At 41.4% G+C, this 18797-nt stretch overlaps 1 protein-coding gene across 3 annotated transcripts in view; it reads left to right on the forward strand.

The window, feature by feature from the left end:
* SPHKAP (SPHK1 interactor, AKAP domain containing) overlaps positions 1-18797 on the forward strand; it is a 186980-nt gene that overhangs the window by 141291 nt on the left and 26892 nt on the right. For all 3 annotated transcript variants that reach the window (XM_008259275.4, XM_008259274.4, XM_008259276.4), the window contains 2 exons: positions 1684-1939; positions 3327-7074. In XM_008259275.4, coding sequence (XP_008257497.2) covers positions 1684-1939; positions 3327-7074 — 4004 coding nt within the window. The remainder of the gene's footprint in view (positions 1-1683; positions 1940-3326; positions 7075-18797) is intronic.

An 18797-nucleotide genomic window follows, 5' to 3' on the forward strand; every position in this document is an offset into this window, starting at 1 on the left:
TATAAAATCCATTGTAGTCGATAGACAATTTAAGAAACACCTGAAATACTGGAAGGGGGTTGACTGGATATCATCAAGTCAGAAAAGATACTGGTCTGAGACAGTTTTATCAAGAAAAGTGGCGGCCAAGGCAGCCTTAACATTCCCCTCCGCTCAACCACAATTTAGAGAGGCTTCTTCCTGACACTGAACCTGACCTCCCTGTTCTTAGAGCGCCTGTTCTTTTTTTTTTAACTTTTATTTAATGAATATAGATTTCCAAAGTACAGCTTATGGACTACAATGTCTTCCCCCCACCCCCCGATGACTTCCCTCCCACCCGCAACCCTCCCCTTTCTCGCTCTCTCTCCCCTTCCATTCATATCACAATTCATTTTCAATTTTCTATATATACAGAAGATCAGTTTAGTATACATTAAGTAAAGATTTCAACAGTTTGCACCCGCATAGAAACACAAATGAAAAATACTGTTTGAGTACTCGTTATAGAATTAAATCTCAATGTAGCACATTAAGGACAGAGATCCTACATGAGGAGTAAGGGCACAGTGACTCCTGTTGTTGACATTACAAATTGACACTCTTGTTTATGGCATCAGAAATCTCCCTATGCTCCAGTCATGAGTTTCCAAAGCTATGGAAGACTTTTGAGTTCTCCGACTCTTATCTTATTTAGACAAGGTCATAGTCAAAGTGGAAGTTCTCTCCTCCCTTCAGAGAAAGGTACTCCCTTCTTTGATGACCTGTTCTTTCCACTGGGATCTCACTCACAGAGATCTTTCATTTAGGTCCTTTTTTTTTTTTTTTTTTTTTTTTTTTTTTTTTTTTTTTTTGGACAGTGTGTCTTGGCTTTCCATGCCTGAAATACTCTCATGGGCTTTTCAGCCGGATCCGAATGCCTTTAGGGCTGATTCTGAGGCCAGAGTGCTGTTTAGGACATCTGCCATTCTATGAGTCTGCTGTGTATCTCACTTCCCATGTTGGATCGTAGAGCACCTATTCTAGCAAACATTTAATTGAACGTTCTCTCTCTGCTCCTTTAAGATGTAAATCTTTTTAAAGGGCAACTGGCTGGTTTTACAACCAGGAATACCTTTCTCCAGGATCTGGAAGCACCTTCTTAAAGTGCAATCATCAAGGAAAGCATGCCCCTACTTTCCCCATCTCTAAGACAGAATGGTAGCCTAACTTCTGTGGTCTCCTTGTTCTAAAGTTGTTTGTAAAACTGCCTCCTGCCATGAAGACACAAGAAATTTTACTTTTTCTTTGAGTAAAGTCAGTTAGCAAACTAAGATCTCTCTCTCACCACAGCTCTTAAAAATCCTATTGCCTTTTGTTTCAGCACAGTTGTGGTCCAGCTCAGTAAGGACTCCCCCCACCACCACACTATTTCAACAGCCTTGAGTGAAATCCTCCTTGCCAGTTTAAGTTTTCTCATTTCAATTTTTGCCTTGATCAGGGGAAACTAAAATATGTGATACAGCTGGTTTATTCTCCTCAATCAAACTTTCTCTTAGATACCCTGTACTCCCAAACATCACTTGAGTTCAACTCAGAAAATTTCAAATATTTTAAGGTCCTCACTCCTTTTAACAGCAAGGGTTGGTGGAAAGAGAAAGGGCAGAGGCCATAGTCTTTTGTTTCCCCTTTTTAACAAGTGCCATCTTTTCTCTACATTTTTAGTGCCCTTGGCTATCAGATATCTGCTTGGTCCAATGTGCGAGAGGGAACAGACCCAACAGCACCAACTGCATCATCTTTGAAATCAACAAATTCTTGATTGGTCTGGAACTGGTGCAGGAGCGGCAGCTCCACTTGGAGACAAACATCTTGAAACTGGAGGATGACACGAACTGTTCCCTGTCCTCCATTGAGGAAGACTTTCTCACTGCCTCGGAGCACTTGGAGGAGGAGAGCGAGGTGGAAGAATACAGGAACGGTGAGGACTTCCCATTAAAACAAATCTGCATCCTGGTATTAGTCACCATATGCAAATGTCTGGGAAAGGTTTCTGAGAAGTGTCAGACCACATTTCATTGAACCATTGAGGAAGTCAGGAAGGAGGACGAGAGGACACAGGTGGAGAGATGTGCTCAGCACACTTACTGGGTGGCTGATGCAGACTTTCAGAAGAAGCCTGAGGGGCAAGAAAACTGCGTGTTTCAAAGGGAAATTGTCCTGCCTGCTAAGAGTTGGAGGCTATCCCTGGGAGGAAAGTTAGCTTCCCAAGACTTCCATAAAAGCCATTGATTAGTTGGAGCCAGGTTGGACTGGCCTGGGTTTGAATCCCAGCACGCCACTTTGAGTTTGTGAGATAGAGCCAGATACCAGATCATCCTGAGTCCGGAGTCCCAGTTTTCTCTTTTGTAATTCAAGAAGACATCATGCCTGCAGCTAGAGATTGTTTTGAGGACACAAGGAGGTACCCCAGGAAAGTACCCACAACACATTTACGCAACTTTCTGTTGACTCCTGGGTAGAATTCAATGAACAATCATTTCCATTCTACACTCTATTTTTAAATTTTTTAATTATTTATTTGTATGCATTTTGCAAATATAACTTTAGGAACATAGTGATTCTTCCCACTGTAGTCACCCTTCCACTGACACTCCCATCCCCTCCTCCTCTTCCTTCTCCTGTTCCCAGTCTTGTTTTTTACTAAGATCTATTTCCATTTAACTTTATACACAGAAGATTTACCCTATTCTAGGTAAAAAAGGAGCTCTATGGGTGAGACCACAGTGGAAAGAAGTGGTCATCAAAGAAGGATATACTTTTCTCTGAAGGGAGGAGAGAACGTCCACTTTGCTTATGGCCTTGTAGAAATAGTGAAGGAGTTTGTGGACCTTTTCCACACTCTTAACCAGAGGGGAAGGCATATCCAGTGGTACTGTCACCACTCTATCTGGGCCCAGTTCAAGTCAAACCCCAGAGCAAACCTTTGCAACAAGCTTCGCCATGGAGGTTGCTCTAAACAACCTCCTCCCTTTCTCTGTATCCACCAGGAAACTCTACAATGCAATTTTCCAAGTTGCTGTCCTGTGAAAAAAGGTGTCCAGTCCTCAGCTCCCAATCTCCTTCTACTCTAATACTTGCATCTGTATCCTCATTGAAAATCATATTGTTGGGTGCCCTCCAAGAATGTAATCCAAAAGCCCCTTTTCCAGGTCTACCTTTTTTGAAGAAACCATAAACATGCTCTATTTGAAGAAAAAAAAGATAGTTGTGTGTTAAAGTATCTTTAGGAATTCAGTATTATTTTAGACCTGGGACAGCCTGCTATCTAAAAAGTAACAGTGGCCCCTCATTTTTCTCTTCCCTAGGCTATGAACATATAAATATCTCAGCCAATGTTTTGGAAAGTAAAAAGCCAAGGGAAGCCATCCAGGAAGAATGGAATTACAAGGAAAAGCTGTTGCACAAATTGGGAGACAAACACTTTAGCAAATATCATACAGCATTGGTCAAGACAGAAGGGTCTCTAGAAAACCGGGCACACAACACAGCCTTATATGGTCTAGATCCCTCCACCAAGACACCACAGAGGAAAGGTGAGGTTGGAGGAAATGAGAGGCCTGCTACAAATTATTACTATTCAGAAAAATGTAAAGGTCAAGTGGAAAAATCACAGGCACTTTATTTTCCTAGTGATGCCTACTCCTCCGTGATGGTTAAGAAAGATATCCCTTCCACATGTGACACTGCCACTGAACAGGCCAGAAACCTGCACCCAGGAGAACATGAAGACACAAGAAACTCTCTTCCTCCCCTACGGGATGGAGAAGCCACAACTGGCGAGTATGCGACAAATCTAGCAGAATCTGTACTGCAAGATGCATTTATTAGGTTATCTCAGTCTCAGCCTCTACTCCCCCAGGAATCTGCAGTCAGTGTTTCTGCAGGAAGCGCTCTGCTTCCCAGTGCTTGTTGCACAAAAGATATCATGGTCCCTCGGTCGTGGAATGAGCTCCCCAAAATTGTCATTGTGCAGAGTCCAGACGGCAGCGATGCTGCCCCTGAGCCAGTTGTGTCCTTGGTGCCCGAGATGGAAGGCTCTGCTGAAGCCTCAGGCATCCTATCTGGAGAAAACTGCCGCAGACACCCTCAGAGTGCTCTGGAAGTAGCACTGGCTTGTGCAGCCACTGTGATCGGAACCATTTCCAGTCCCCAGGCCACAGAAAAATTCACTATGGAACAAGAATCCCTGGTATCAAACTGTCCACAGGGAGGCAGTGGAGCAACACAAACTCAAGCTTCCCAAGCAGTCAGGGAGCCTTCCCTCAGTGCATATTCCTTTCCATCCGCTCTGTGCGGCATGACTCAGGTAGCAAGTGCAGTTGCGGTCTGTGGCCTAGGAGAAAGAGAAGAAGTCACACGCCCTGTGGCTCCAGTAGGCCTCTTGCCTGCAGCTGAAGATTCTGGAGCAATCCCTGCTTTTTGCACCTTAGCTTCAGGGAATAGTGTAGACCTAGCAAAGGAAGCCATTGCAGAGGCACTGCTCAAGGAAGCTGCTCTGGTTTTAACAAGGCCTGCTATCTACAGCAGCATGGGAGAGCTCATGGAATCCGTGAACAGACAAATCAGAGAAACAGCTTCAAAGTCTCAGACACTATGCTCGAAAAATGTCCTCAGAAATGAACTGGCGCAGACCCTGTCCAATGTTATCCTAAAGCATTCCATTGATGAAATTCACCAGAAAGGCACAATGAGCTCCCCCAGCGAGGGCAGGTGTGCCTCTGACACTCTGGACACCTTACTGGAAAGCACAAATCAGCTGCTTCTAGACGTGATGTGCTGCACATTCAAGAGGATGAGCCGCATCATACAGCTGGGTGAATGTCCCACTCTCCTTGCGAAGGAGATCATAGGATGGAGGGAGAGAGAATCACACTGCTTGCTACTCGATCAGGCTGCTGGCCAAGCATGCACAGAAGCCACAGACGACTCCAGCAGCCACGCTCCCAGCAATCTGCACGCCACCAGTCTTGTCATCCATGACCTCGGGGATAGCATGCATCCAAACCAAGACAAGAGTGGAGCAGGTCTATTCAAGAACCCCGCACTGCAATCTGAATTGTCCCTGAGTCACAGAGTACTGGAGTCTTCAACTGCTAAGACTTTCCCCAAGGAAACACATTGGAAAGGAATGGCCAGAGAGGATCCAAAAGCCCCTCACCAGTCACCCTGTCCCACCAACAGTGAACACAGAGCGTCTGCGGCAGCAGAAAGGGCACTGACAGTCAGCAGGTGCAGAAGTGTTTCCCAGGATACTGAGGACAGTATCAGTGTGAATACCCAAGAGAAGCGCAATGATGCCACACCTCTAAACCATGACATTCAAGTTAACTTCTCCTTGTTAGGGGACGACAGGCTGCTTCCTGCTCAGCCTATGCCACAGGCAAAACACACAGACATCTACTGCATTACAGATTTTGCAGAAGAATTAGCAGAGACGGTTGTCTCCATGGCAACTGAAATTGCTGCCATTTGCCTTGACAACTCCAATGGAAAACAACCCTGGTTTTGTGCATGGAAAAGAGGGACTGAATTTCTGGTGACACCGAATGTACCTTGCCGATCATTGAAGAGAAAGAAGGAGAGCCAGGGCAGTGGTGCCACGGTGAGGAAGCACAAGCCGCCCCGGCTCAGTGAGATCAAGAGGAAGACGGATGAGCACCCTGAACTTAAAGAGAAGCTGATGAACAGGGTTGTGGATGAGTCTGTGAACCTTGAGGACATCCCAGATTCTGTCAGTATCTTTGCCAATGAAGTGGCAGCCAAGATCATGAACCTAACTGAGTTCTCCATGGTGGATGGGGTCTGGCAAGCCCAGAGCTATCCCCGGAATCGATTCCTGGGTGGCGACAGGTGGAACCGACTGAAGGCCTCCAGCTGTGAAAGCATTCCGGAGGAGGACTCCGAGGCCAGGGCCTATATCAACAGCCTGGGTTTAATGAGCACCTTAAGCCAGCCAGTCAGCAGAGCCAGCTCGGTCTCCAAACAGTCGAGCTGCGAGAGCATCACTGATGAGTTTTCCAGGTTCATGGTGAACCAGATGGAAAACGAAGGGAGGGGATTTGAGTTACTATTGGATTACTATGCTGGCAAGAATGCCAGCAGTATTCTGACCTCAGCAATGCAGCAGGCGTGTCGGAAAAGCGATCACCTCAGCCTAAGGCCAAGCTGTCCCTCTAAGCAGTCAAGCACAGAGAGCATAACCGAAGAGTTCTACAGGTACATGCTGAGGGACATTGAAAGAGAAGGCAAAGACGGCAGCTCCTCCAGACGCAGTAGCCAGGACTGGACGTCTGGCTTACTATCTCCTTCTCTGCGATCCCCCTTGTGTTACAGACAGTCATCCATGCCAGACAGTAGATCCCCTTGTGCCAGGTTAACAGTGAATGTGCCAGTCAAGGCCAACTCCCTAGATGGCTTTGCCCAAAACTGCGCACAAGACTTCCTAAGTGTCCAGCCAGTCGGCAGTGTCTCCTCATCAGGTCTCTGCAGATCTGACTCCTGCTTGTATCTGAGAGGTGGGGCTGATCACATCACAAACATGTTAATTCATGAAACATGGGCCAGCTCAATCGAGGCCCTCATGCGAAAGAACAAAATTATCGCGGATGATGGTGAGACAGTGGAGGCTGAGCCTGCTTCCGGTGGCTCTCCCATGCACGTGGAGAAGTGTGCAAACAGAGTAGCTACAAGCGGAGGGCACAGGGCGCCAATGCTGCTTGTGCAGGAGTCTGTGATGGAAAGCAAACACCCCTCCGTGTCACCTGCAAGCAAAACCGCTCCTCTTACGAAGCACAGCAGTTCCAATTGTAAAAGGGAGACTCCCTCATGCCTGGACAGAGTCTCTCTCAAGCACCACAGGCGGTCCCTTTGCTCAAGGGAAGTACCTTTGATTCAGATTGAAACCGATCAGAGAGAGGAGTGTGTTGCAGAACCTCAACCCTTCCTTGACAAAAGCAGCCCCCTAGAAGAAGCAGATGAGCCTTTGAATGAGAAAAAAGTCCCAGAAGTAGCCGGGGCTGGAGACACAGCCATGAGCCTGGGCCAGCATCACAGGTGAGTAAATCGTCTCCTACTCTAGCTATGGTACAATGGCCTGGGGTTTGCATCTTTATTGTATTTATTCTAAATGTTAGAAAGGGGCTTAATAGTACAAGAACTGAATTTATGAGACAAAAAATTACCTCCTTTGGTTGATACGCATTTACAACAGAACTTTGGAAGTATTTTTTTTTAATTTTCCTAAACTAACAGAGCTCAATGTATAATAAAGGAAGTAAGGGATCATTCTTCCTAGTATAACCAATTTCCTCTGGCTTGCCACTTTTTAAAATTTTTTCACTATTAATTTGAAGCGCAAAATGATAAACCATACTGGTTCTTTTGAAAACAGTTAAATTTAAATAAATTTTAGTATTGGAATGTGACATTAATTATTTTGGCATTATCTTTCTCTAGTTTCTCCTTCCCAGTTTTTCTTTATTTTTTTCTTTTTGTTTTGTTCTAAAGATCTTGCAAGGACACTGCATCATACAACACTGGACCTTTTGATGCATGGTATAACTGTGGCAATATAAATACAAAGAAAAGCCAAGTATTGCTATTTTAACAATTGTTTTCCAGTAAAGTGTAATGTAGTTGAGAATGCATTTATAATTTGAAGCAGGTTCATCATTTCTTTTTGAGACTAAGAATGTTTCCTTTTTTTAACTTTTATTTAATGAATATAAATTTCCAAAGTACAGCTTATGGATTACAATGGCTTCCCTCCCACCCGAAACCCTCCCCTTCCCCACTCCTCTCCCCTTCCATTCACATCAAGAATCATTTTCAATTCTCTTTATATACAGAAGATCAGTTTAGCATACATTAAGGAAAGGTTTCAACAGTTTGCACCCACATAGAAACACAGAGTGAACAATACTGTTTGAGTACTAGTTATAGCATTAAATCACAATGTACAGCACATTAAGGACAGAGATCCTACATGAGGAGTAAGTGCACAGTGACTCCTGTTGTTGACTTAACAATTTGACATTCTTGTTTATGGCATCAGTAATCACCCTAGGCTCTAGTCATAAGTTGCCAAGGCTTTGGAACCTTTTGAGTTCACTGACTCTGATCATATTTAGACAAGGTCATAGTCAGAGTAGAAGTTCTCTCCTGCCTTCAGAGAAAGGTACTTCCTTCTTTGATGACCTGTTCTTTCCACTGGGATCTCACTCACAGAGATCTTTCATTTAGGTCATTTGTTTTTTGCCAGAGTGTCTTGGCTTTCCATGCCTGAAATACTCTCATAGGCTTTTCAGCCAGATCCGCATGCCTTAAGGGCTGATTCTGAGGCCAGAGTGCTATTTAGGACATCTGCCATTCTATGAGTCTGCTGTGTATCTCGCTTCCCATGTTGGATTGTTCTCTCCCTTTTTGATTCTATCAGTTAGTATTAGCAGACACTAGTCTTGTTTATGTGATCTTAGTTCTATCATTATGATCAATTGTGCACTTAAACTGATCACTTGGACTAGTGAGATGGCATTGGTACATGCCACCTTGATGGGATTGAATTGGAATCCCCTGGTATGTTTCTAACTCTACCGTTTGAGGTAAGTCATCTTGAGCATGTCCCAAATTGCACATCTCTTCCCTCTCTTATTCCCACTCTTATATTTAACAGTGATCACTTTTCAGTTAAGTTTCAACACTTAAGAATAACTGTGTATTGATTACAGTATTCAACCAAAAGTATTAAGTAGAACAAACAAAAAGAATACTAAGAGGGATAATGTATTTAGTTGTTCATCAACAGTCAGGGTGAGGACTGATCAAATCACCATTTCTCATAGTGTTCATTTCATTTTAACAGGTTTTCTTTTTGGTGCTCGGTTAGTTGTCACCGATCAGGGAGAACATATGATATTTGTCCCTTTGGGACTGGCTTATTTCCCTCAGCATAATGTTTTCCAAATTCCTAACAGGGATCACTTTTCAGTTAAAATTTAAACACCTAAGAATAATTGTGTGTTAATTACAGAGTTCAACCAATAGTACTAGAACAAAAAAAATACTATAATGGATAAAGTATTACATTGTACATCAACAGTCGGGACAAGAGCTGATCAAGTCACTGTTTCTCATAGTGTCCATTTCACTTCAACAGGTTATACTCTGGTTTCTCTTCAGATCGTATAAATCTTTCACCTTTTACTAAGAATGTTTCTTTACAACTCTCATTTTCTGTAGAAAATTCTTAAGATTTTTGAATATGAGACAATTATAAAATTTCTTTATCTTTGGCTTGCAGATAAAGTTAGAACAGAAAACAAAACTAAAAATTAAGCTACAGGTCTTGGAAAACAGAAAGTGAGGGCTTCAGCTTGTGGTCATTTCAAAGACATGTCTGTTGTTTATTACTTACAAAAAGATCATGACTTTTAAATGTTTAGCTGCAATAAACAAATTAGAACTCAGCCTGTTCCCTCCTGAGCAACTTAAAGTGCTAACAACTTAACTTACCAATTGGATGAAGTCTTGGAAGAGCACAAGAGAAATAAAGGAGTGTAAAATAATAATTATTATTAACATTATTTATGTCAGTGACACCAGAAAGGAAGAAACATTTGGGGAAAGAGAAAACACAAAACTGTATTTATTATAGACCATATGGTATGTCTATAGCATATGCACCTGTTTCCTAAAGTAACTCTACAACGTCCTGTTGGAGGCTATTTCCATTATGTCATTAAAGGTATTGAAATACAAAGATTTTATTTATCCTGTTCAAGAGCTTATAAGTAGCCGGCGCCGTGGCTCAATAGGCTAATCCTCCACCTTGCGGCGCCGGCACACCGGGTTCTAGTCCCGGTCGGGGCACCGGATTCTGTCCCGGTTGCCCCTCTTCCAGGCCAGCTCTCTGCTGTGGCCAGGGAGTGCAGTGGAGGATGGCCCAGGTGCTTGGGCCCTGCACCCCATGGGAGACCAGGAAAAGCACCTGGATCCTGGCTCCTGCCATTGATCAGCGCGGTGCGCCGGCTGCAGCGGCGGCCATTGGAGGGTGAACCAACGGCAAAAGGAAGACCTTTCTCTCTCTGTCTCTCTCTCACTGTCCACTCTGCCTGTCAAAAAAAAAAAAAAAAAAAAAAAAAAAAAAAAAGAGCTTATAAGTTGTAGGTTGAAAAACCAGATCTGAAGCTATTATTAATAATGAGTCTCTGTTACAGTATTGAATAAAAATATATGTATGTGAAATGAGAAAAAAGAAAACAAGTGTGTGTGTGTGTGTGTGTGTGTGTGTGTATTTCTCCAGCTACAGACAATAGAAGGCTTATAGCAGTACCATACCTTAAGCTAATATATTTACCACCTCCTGGGTATATGAAGGACTGCATATTTTTAAGTGATCAAATAGTTGAGGAAACAAAATAGCTGAAGTATAATTCTTTAGAATTTCTTTATCTTGACATAAATGAAAATTTAAAACCTCTTGTTACTGTATACATGGTGCCTACTGAAACACAGAGATCATAGCTCAACTGAAATATTTAGTTAAAGATTATCTAGTTAGGGAACACAAGAATCAACAAGATTCATATCCATAAACTAAAATCAAATAGTGATAGTCACTGAAGATGAGTATAGTTCATAATAAAATTTTGAATTAAATTTTCAAGTATATCATACTTAGCTGCAACCTAGGGAATAGTTTCCAAAAATCTGGGGAAAATACATGAATAAAGCCTCCAGCTGCAGTAGTTTTGTGCTCCATGTAATGAATGAGCCTGTGCAGAGCCTCCCAAATCATCATGTGCATTTCTGGTTCACTTTTCCACCAACAAAGCAAAAAGAATGCAGAATTACCTGCCCTAGACATCCAAGAGCTGTAACTGCTTCAAATACATAAGGATTCAGTAAATAATAGAGTTTCTTTCTCTTTGTGGAGAAATATAAATTATTCCAGAATATGAACTCTGAGCTCATAACTATGTCACCATAAACAAGTTTTCTAATTTCATTGACTCTGTTCACTCACATTCAGGTAGAACTATTAATAAGTTACATCATAAGAAAAAAATTTAAGCCTTAAGTAAAGAAAAATACATAAAGCTTTAACTCATGGTCATGCCGTTGCAAGCACTTGGTAAATATTTACGTCATTGTTGTTTTGAGTTAGGATATATTTTTGCCTTTATTCCATGAGACTTTTTCCAAAGAGGAATCTGTTACATGAAGTGGGAGAATTTAAAGTAATAATAATAATAATTTCCAGGATTTGCAATGGGAAACTTAGTAGTATTCAGGTTGTATTTTCTGTTCAGAATTGTGAATCACGGGATTTGATTAGCCAAAATAGCTAAATAGAGAACTGAATTCCCTGTGAGACAGTTCTACCCACTTAGACACACCAGTGACACAGACACCTTTTAATGCTGTTTAATTCTGTGGAGAGATGTCACACCGTGAAGATATTTTTAGGCTACTCTCTGAGGCACTTTTCCATAATTCTTACTAAAATTTTTGTTAAAACGCAACACACAGAATAAAAATCACTTTTTTTTTACTTTTTTACTTGATAAAAGAATAACAACACTAGAATTCATTGTGGAACTCAAACAAAATAGCTGTTGTCTTTTAAGGCATCATATTTTCCAGGAAACTTGAATTATACTCCAACAACAAGGAGTTTAAATGACTTAGGGAGGCTCTATTATTAATTTATAAGAAAATCATATCCTATTAATGAAAGCATTATGTTTTATTTTTTTAAAAGATTTATTTTATTTATTTGAAAATCAGAGTTACACAGAGAGAGAGGGAGGGGCAGAGAGAGGGAGAGAGAGGTCTTCCCTCAGCAGGTTCACTCCCCAATTAGCTGCAACAGCCGGAGCTGCGCCAATCCGAAGCTAGGAGCCAGGAGCTTCTTCCAGGTCTCCGACATGAGTGCATGGGCCCAAGGACTTGGGCCATCTTCTACGGTTTTCCCAGTCCATAGCAGAGAACTGGATCGGAAGTGGAGCAGCCGGGACTAGAACCAGTGCCCACATGGGATGTCAGCACTTCAGGCCAGTGCTTTAACCTGCTGTTCCACAGCACCGACCTCCAAAGCATTATGTTTTAAATCTCTGAGATTATTGAAGAGTAATTTTTTGACAATTCAAGACCACAAATTATAAATAACAAACAGAATTCAGAGCAGACACATGTACTTACTGACAAAAATCTTACGTCTTAGAAACATATTTCTGTTGTATATTCATTTATCCTTGCTTCAAGAAAAAAAATATTCATTCAATAAACCTTTGAGTGCCTACTCTGTGGTACTCACCATGGTGGCACTGTAAATACAGAAGAAAATAGAGACTTGGCGCCTGCTCCCCTGGCTCTTACAGTGGGAGAGACCAGCAAAACACATGTGAAGATCTTTTTTAGAATGCAATGAAAGAAAAACAACAACAAAAAAAGTAACAGGATGGTGAAGAACTGGCAGGGTGGTGGATACATAAGGTAGGATGCTGACATTTGAGATAAGATTTAAAGGAAAAGATGGTGCCAACCCTGAGAAGAACTTACTTGAAAGATTCGCATTTGTGCCTGCCCTTCAGGCATTTGTCCGTTTCAATAACCTACAAGTTCACTCTCTGAAGGCCAGGGAAACCAGGAAAATAGACTGTGGGCCCGTGATTGGTGAAGACTTGGAACTGAGACCAGCCTCCATATCCTGAAGAGTTACATCCTTGTGAAAGTATGAGCTAAGGAGCAAGTTCACCCACCAGAAATGGCATCGCTCAGAATATACATCACAAGGTTACAACTTTGGCTAAAACAGAAGAAAACTCCCTAAAAATGTATAACCAGAGCTTTCCCTAATGCATGTATACAGATCTAATTAATACTATCCCTGTGGTCCAGGAAAACTCCAAGCCAGAAACTTAACTTGAAGCAATTTCAGGTTAACAGCCGTTTAAGAGCTTTGCAGAGGCAAAAATAAATCTCTAGAGTGTTACACTCAAGAATTCCAACAAATAAAGCCCCACTGCATATGAGTAATAACTTCAAGCTGCAAGACACACAAGGACTCCAAATACTATGAGCAAGACGCAAACATCAAATGGAATAAGCCCTGCCAAAAATCTCAGATGTTGGAATTACAAAATGTAGAATGTAAAATATGCATATGTTAAATACTTTAACAAGGTTAAAAAAAGAAACAAAGGATAAACTACAATCAGAATAAGATGAAGTAGATTTAAAAATCAAGCAAATACCACCAAAGATAAAAAATGTAACTGAAATTGAAAAATACCAGATATAGAAAGACCTGTGATCCTCATTGTATGTCTACAGAGAGAGCAATAGTGAAAGCCAAATGTACAGGGTTCTGTTTCAGCCCCACAATGGAGTGACTGAAAGTGAATTTGTGTTCCATCAGTGAACTACTGGAAAAATGAACAAATTATGGAACAAGTGTTTCACACATTGTACGACAAGTTAGCATGTTGAATGAAGAGACAAACTTGGTCAGGCCTGTATTGGTTCCAACATTCCATGTAAATTCCCCTTTCAGATGGTGTAAGAAAGAAAATCTAAGCAGAGATCAGTGGTCATTCTTCACAAGCTCACACAGTAAGTTTAGTTCCAATCAGCCAGAGCAGAGAACCCATGTTAAACATACAGACACCATATTTCGTGGACATCCTGTAAGAATCACACTATAGATTTAGGGAAACAACAAGCCTTGAAAAGATCAAGCTGAACTGAAAATAATTTAACCTAGATCAAACACCAACAGTGTTTAAGAAAGACAAAAAAATCCAGTGATTGGCAACGTCAACTCACATTGCACATCCAATCAAAAAACGTTGTATGTACAAAGAAGCAGAAAAATGCCCCCCATAATCAGGAGTATAATTAATAGAAACAAACCCAGAAATTACAACAAATAAGAGCTTTAAACAGATATTATAAATATGCTCAAAAATTAGGAAGTACATGTGAACATGAAATTTGTAGAAAACTATAAACTTACAAATCAAAAAGTACAATGAACCATACACAGGATAAAAAAAAAAAAGAAAGTCACATAACAACCAAATCTATAAAAATCAATGGTTAAAGAAAGAATCTTGGCTGGTCCCGTGGCTCAATAGGCTAATCCTCCGTCTGTGGCGCCGGCACACTGAGTTCTAGTCCTGGTCAGGGCACCGGATTCTGTCCCGGTTGCTCCTCTTCCAGTCCAGCTCTCTGCTGTGGCCCGGGAGTGCAGTGGAGGATGGCCCAGGTCCTTGGGCCCTGCACCTGGCTCCTGGCTTTGGATCAACACAGTGCTCCAGACTTAGTGGCAATTGGGGGGTGAACCAACGGACAAAGGAAGACATTTCTCTCTGTCTCTCTCTCTCTCACTGTCCACTCTGCCTGTCAAAAAAATAAAATAAAGTTACATGGAGAGGCAAAAGACCCAGATAGCATCACATTACTAAGAGACAAGAATCAATTCACAGAACAAGACTCTCTCACTTCAAAACTTACCACAAGATTATAATAATCAACACAACATGGCTTTGATAAGAGAAAGAAAAAGTGGATCAAGGGAACAGAACAGAGGGCCCAACAATAGACCCACACAAAGATTGGCAACTGATATAATGCAGAAAGAATGATCTCTTTAACAAATGATGCAGGAACAACTGAATATTTACATGTTAAAAAAAGAATCTAGACAGATTTTATACACTTTACAAAAAAATGAACCACATGCTAAGTGTAAAATAGAAAAACAAGATAGCTATTTGAAGAAAAAATATTCCAAGGCAAATGATAAACTAAAATATAAATTATTTATGACCAAACTGTGGAGAGGGAGCACAGAAGTATACTGTCCTTCAATATTTGTGAATTTCTACCAGGGAGATTCAAAAAGGTTGAGGAAAATTGATTAATGTAAGTTCATTTTGGTGCAAAACATTTTGTAAATATGTATTTAGTTTTTCTCTTTTTTTAAATTTAATTTAACAAATATAAATTTCCAAAGTACAACTTTTGTATTATAGTGGAATTTTCCCCCTATAACGACCCTCCCACCTGCAACCATCCCATCTCCCATGCCCTCTCCCATCCCATTCTTCATGCAGATTCATTTTCAATTATCTTTATATACAGAAGATCAACTTAGTATATACTAAGTAAAGATTTCAACAGTTTGCACCCACACAGAAACACAAAAGCATAAAGTACAGTTTGAATACTAGTTATAGCATTAATTCACATAGTAAAACTCATTAAGGACAGAGATCCTACATGGGGAGTAAGTGCACAGTGACTCCTGTTGTTGATTTAACAATTGAAACTCTTATTTATGACGTCAGTAATCACCCGAGGCTCTTGTCATGAGCTCGAAGGCTATGGAAGCATAGCATATGCTCTAGGGATTCCTGAGTTGCTAATTTCCAGCTTCATTCCACTGTGGTCTGAGAAGATGCATGGTATTATTTCAATTCTTTTGAATTTGCTGAGACTTGCTTTATGGCCTAGTATGTGGTCAATCCTATAGAACGTTCCATGTACTGCTGAGAAGAATGTGTATTCTTCAACTGTAGGATGAAAAGTTCTGTAGATATCTGTTACATCTATTTGGGCTATAGTGTTGATTAAATCTGCTATTTCCTTGTTGATCTTCTGTCTGGTTGATCTGTCTATTGCTGGAAGTGGAGTATTGAAGTCCTCCAATACTATTGTATTGGAGTCTAAGTCTCCCTTTAAGTTCCTTAACATATCTTTTAAATAGCCCAGTGCCCTGTAATTAGGTGCATATATGTTTATAATAGTTACATCTTCCTGTTGAATTGATCCCTTAATCATTATATAGTGCCCTTCTTTGTCTCTCTTAACAGTTTTTGTGTTCAAGTTTAATTTGTCTGATATTAAGATAGTGACACCAGCTCTTTTTTGGTTTCTGTTGGCATGAAATATCTTTTTCCAACCTTTCACTTTCAGTCTGCATGCATCTTTGTTGGAAAGTTGTGTTTCTTGTAAGCAGCAAATAGATGGGTTTTGGTTTTTAATCCATTCAGTCAGTCTGTGCCTTTTAACTGGAGAGTTGAGGCCATTTACATTCGATGTGACTATTGAGAAGTAGTGACTTTGCCCTGCCATTTCTCCAAAGATATTTCTAATATATGCTTTTAACTTCTTATAATCTTTTACTGGGAGATTTTCTTCCTTTACATTCTTTCATATTGATAACCATGTTTCTGTGTTTCTGTGTGTAACACATCTTTAAGCATCTTTTCAGGGCTGGACAAGTGGTGACAAATTCTTTCAATTTCTGTTTGCTATGAAAGGTCTTTATTTCACCTACATTCACAAATGAGAGCTTTGCAGGATATAATATTCTGGGCTGGCAGTTTTTCTCTCTTAGTACCTGGGCTATGTCTCACCATTCCCTCCTAGTCTGTAGGGTTTCTGATGAGAAGTCTGCTGTGAGTCTAATTGGAGATCCTCTGAGAGTAATCTGACGTTTCTCTCTTGCACATTTTAGAATCTGTTCTTTATGTTTCACTGTGGTGACTTTGATTACAATGTGTCATGGTGAGGATCTCTTTTGGTCGTGTTTATTGGGGGTTCTATGTGCTTCCTGTACTTTCATCTCCTTCTCAAAACCCGGGAAGTTTTCTGCTAGTATCTCATTAAAAAGGCCTTCTAATCCTTTCTCTCTCTCCATGCCTTCAGTAATTCCTAGAACCCGAATATTTTTTTTAATAGTGTCCTGTAGATTCAACAATATTTTTTTTTTGACAGGCAGAGTGGACAGTGAGAGAGAGAGACAGAGAGAAAGGTCTTCCTTTTGCCGTTGGTTCACCCTCCAATGGCCACCGTGGCCGGCGCGCTGCGGCCGGCGCACTGCCCTGATCCGATGGCAGGAGCCAGGAGCCAGGTGCTTTTCCTGGTCTCCCATGGGGTGCAGGGCCCAAGCACCTGGGCCATCCTCCACTGCACTCCCGGGCCACAGCAGAGGGCTGGCCTGGAAGAGGGGCAACCGGGACAGAATCCGGTGCCCCGACCGGGACTAGAACCCTGTGTGCCGGCGCCGCTAGGCGGAGGATTAGCCTAGTGAGCTGCGGCGCAGGCCGATTCAACAATATTTTTTAGATTTCTAATTTCCCTTCTTTTCTTTGGTTTGACTGTGTACTTTCCTGTGCTCTGTCTTCTAAGTCCAATATTCTCTCTTCTGCCTCACTGATTCTGTTTTTAGGCTCTCAAATGTGTTTTTCATTTGTTCTGTTGAATTCTTCTTTTCATTTTTATTTCTCTTCAATAGCTCGATTTCATGTTCTACTAAATTCCTCATTTCATTTTGATTCCTCTTTTAGATTTCATTTTCATGAGAGATTTTCTGTCCTGTCCTGTGTGGACTTCTGTCATTCATGCATTTGTTTTTGATAACTTCTAAATGTTCTTATCATAAATTTTTTGAATTCCATATCTTGCATTTCTTCTATCTCATCATCTTCATAGTCTGGTATTGGAGTGTCATGTTCATTTGGGAGCATCATGATGTCTTCCTTGTTCTTGTTTCCTCAGTTTTTGCGTTTGTTGTTTGGCATTGTGGAGATATTCTTTGGTTTCTTCCTCGTCTTCTTTTTTTTTTTTTCTCACTGTGGTGGATTTTCTCGTTATACTGTGACTCTAGATAAAGTGGGCTGTCTGCTTTTGGTGAATCTCTAGAGGCTTATGATGGGTGTGGCCAGAGATCTCTATTCAGTTCTTCAGGGTTAAGGGTGTGCCAAAGGTGACACACCACGGATTGGCATGGTAAATCTTCTCTCCCTCTTTTTTTTTTATTCAGAAGGGAAGTAATTCCTCTCAGCTGAGCTCTTCTCCTTGATGGCAATCAGTGCCTGAGCACTAGCCCCAGGGGGTATAATATTCATCTGCTCAGTCCCAAGGGCCACACAAAGGATCTGTGCAGTCCTCAGTGTAAGCTCAGATTCCCCGGCAATGTCTCTCATCTGGTTGTCAAGGTTACTGAGTTTGTGGCATCTCCCACTGAGACTACTCATGCTTCAGCCACACCATGAGTTCTCCCACACACCGTTAATTTTTTTATTTTTTTTTATCATGGTCCTGGTTCATAAGCTCCACACATTCACAAGGTCTTATTCTGCTGTTATTCCTCCCAACCAGTGTCAAGTTTTTCTGTTTGGCTGAGGGTGGGTGCAGCCTCGAGCTAGCGCAGATGGTATGTATTTCCAAAATGGTGCCTGCTCTATTGTCTCATACACCTTTGTAAGGTGTGTGGAGAGAGAGAATCGTTTCCGTACATCCCTTTTGTTTTTTCCTCTACTCTAGTTAGGCTGGTGTACTTTCCTCCATGGGGCTTCATGCCTCGTTCCCTCTAGGCTCTTCCTGGCACTTTTCTGCCAGTGTCTTGGGCTACTGTGGTTTCACCTCACCTCTGTTTCCAGTTCTGGTGGGGAGAAGATTCTTGACAGCTGGGCTCCAGAGCCGTGGGCACCCATGTCCCCCACATAGATCCACCATGTCCCTCTAATTCCGGAAAAGTTCCCTCTGCTGTTTTTTCCCTAACTCTTCCCTGAGACTTCACTATCTCCACTTTTATTAAACTATCTTTTCCTGGACTATCAGTGAGCTCCCTCCATATTCCGCCATCTTGGAGCCTGCCTATATGTAGTTTTTCATAACATGTATATTCCTATTAATTTTTTGAAAACAATTCTATGCATGGATTTCAAAATCTTCACCAAAATAATCTTATAATTTAATTATAT

Source organism: Oryctolagus cuniculus, chromosome 3, assembly GCF_964237555.1.
Source record: "Oryctolagus cuniculus chromosome 3, mOryCun1.1, whole genome shotgun sequence".
NCBI lineage: Eukaryota > Metazoa > Chordata > Mammalia > Lagomorpha > Leporidae > Oryctolagus > Oryctolagus cuniculus.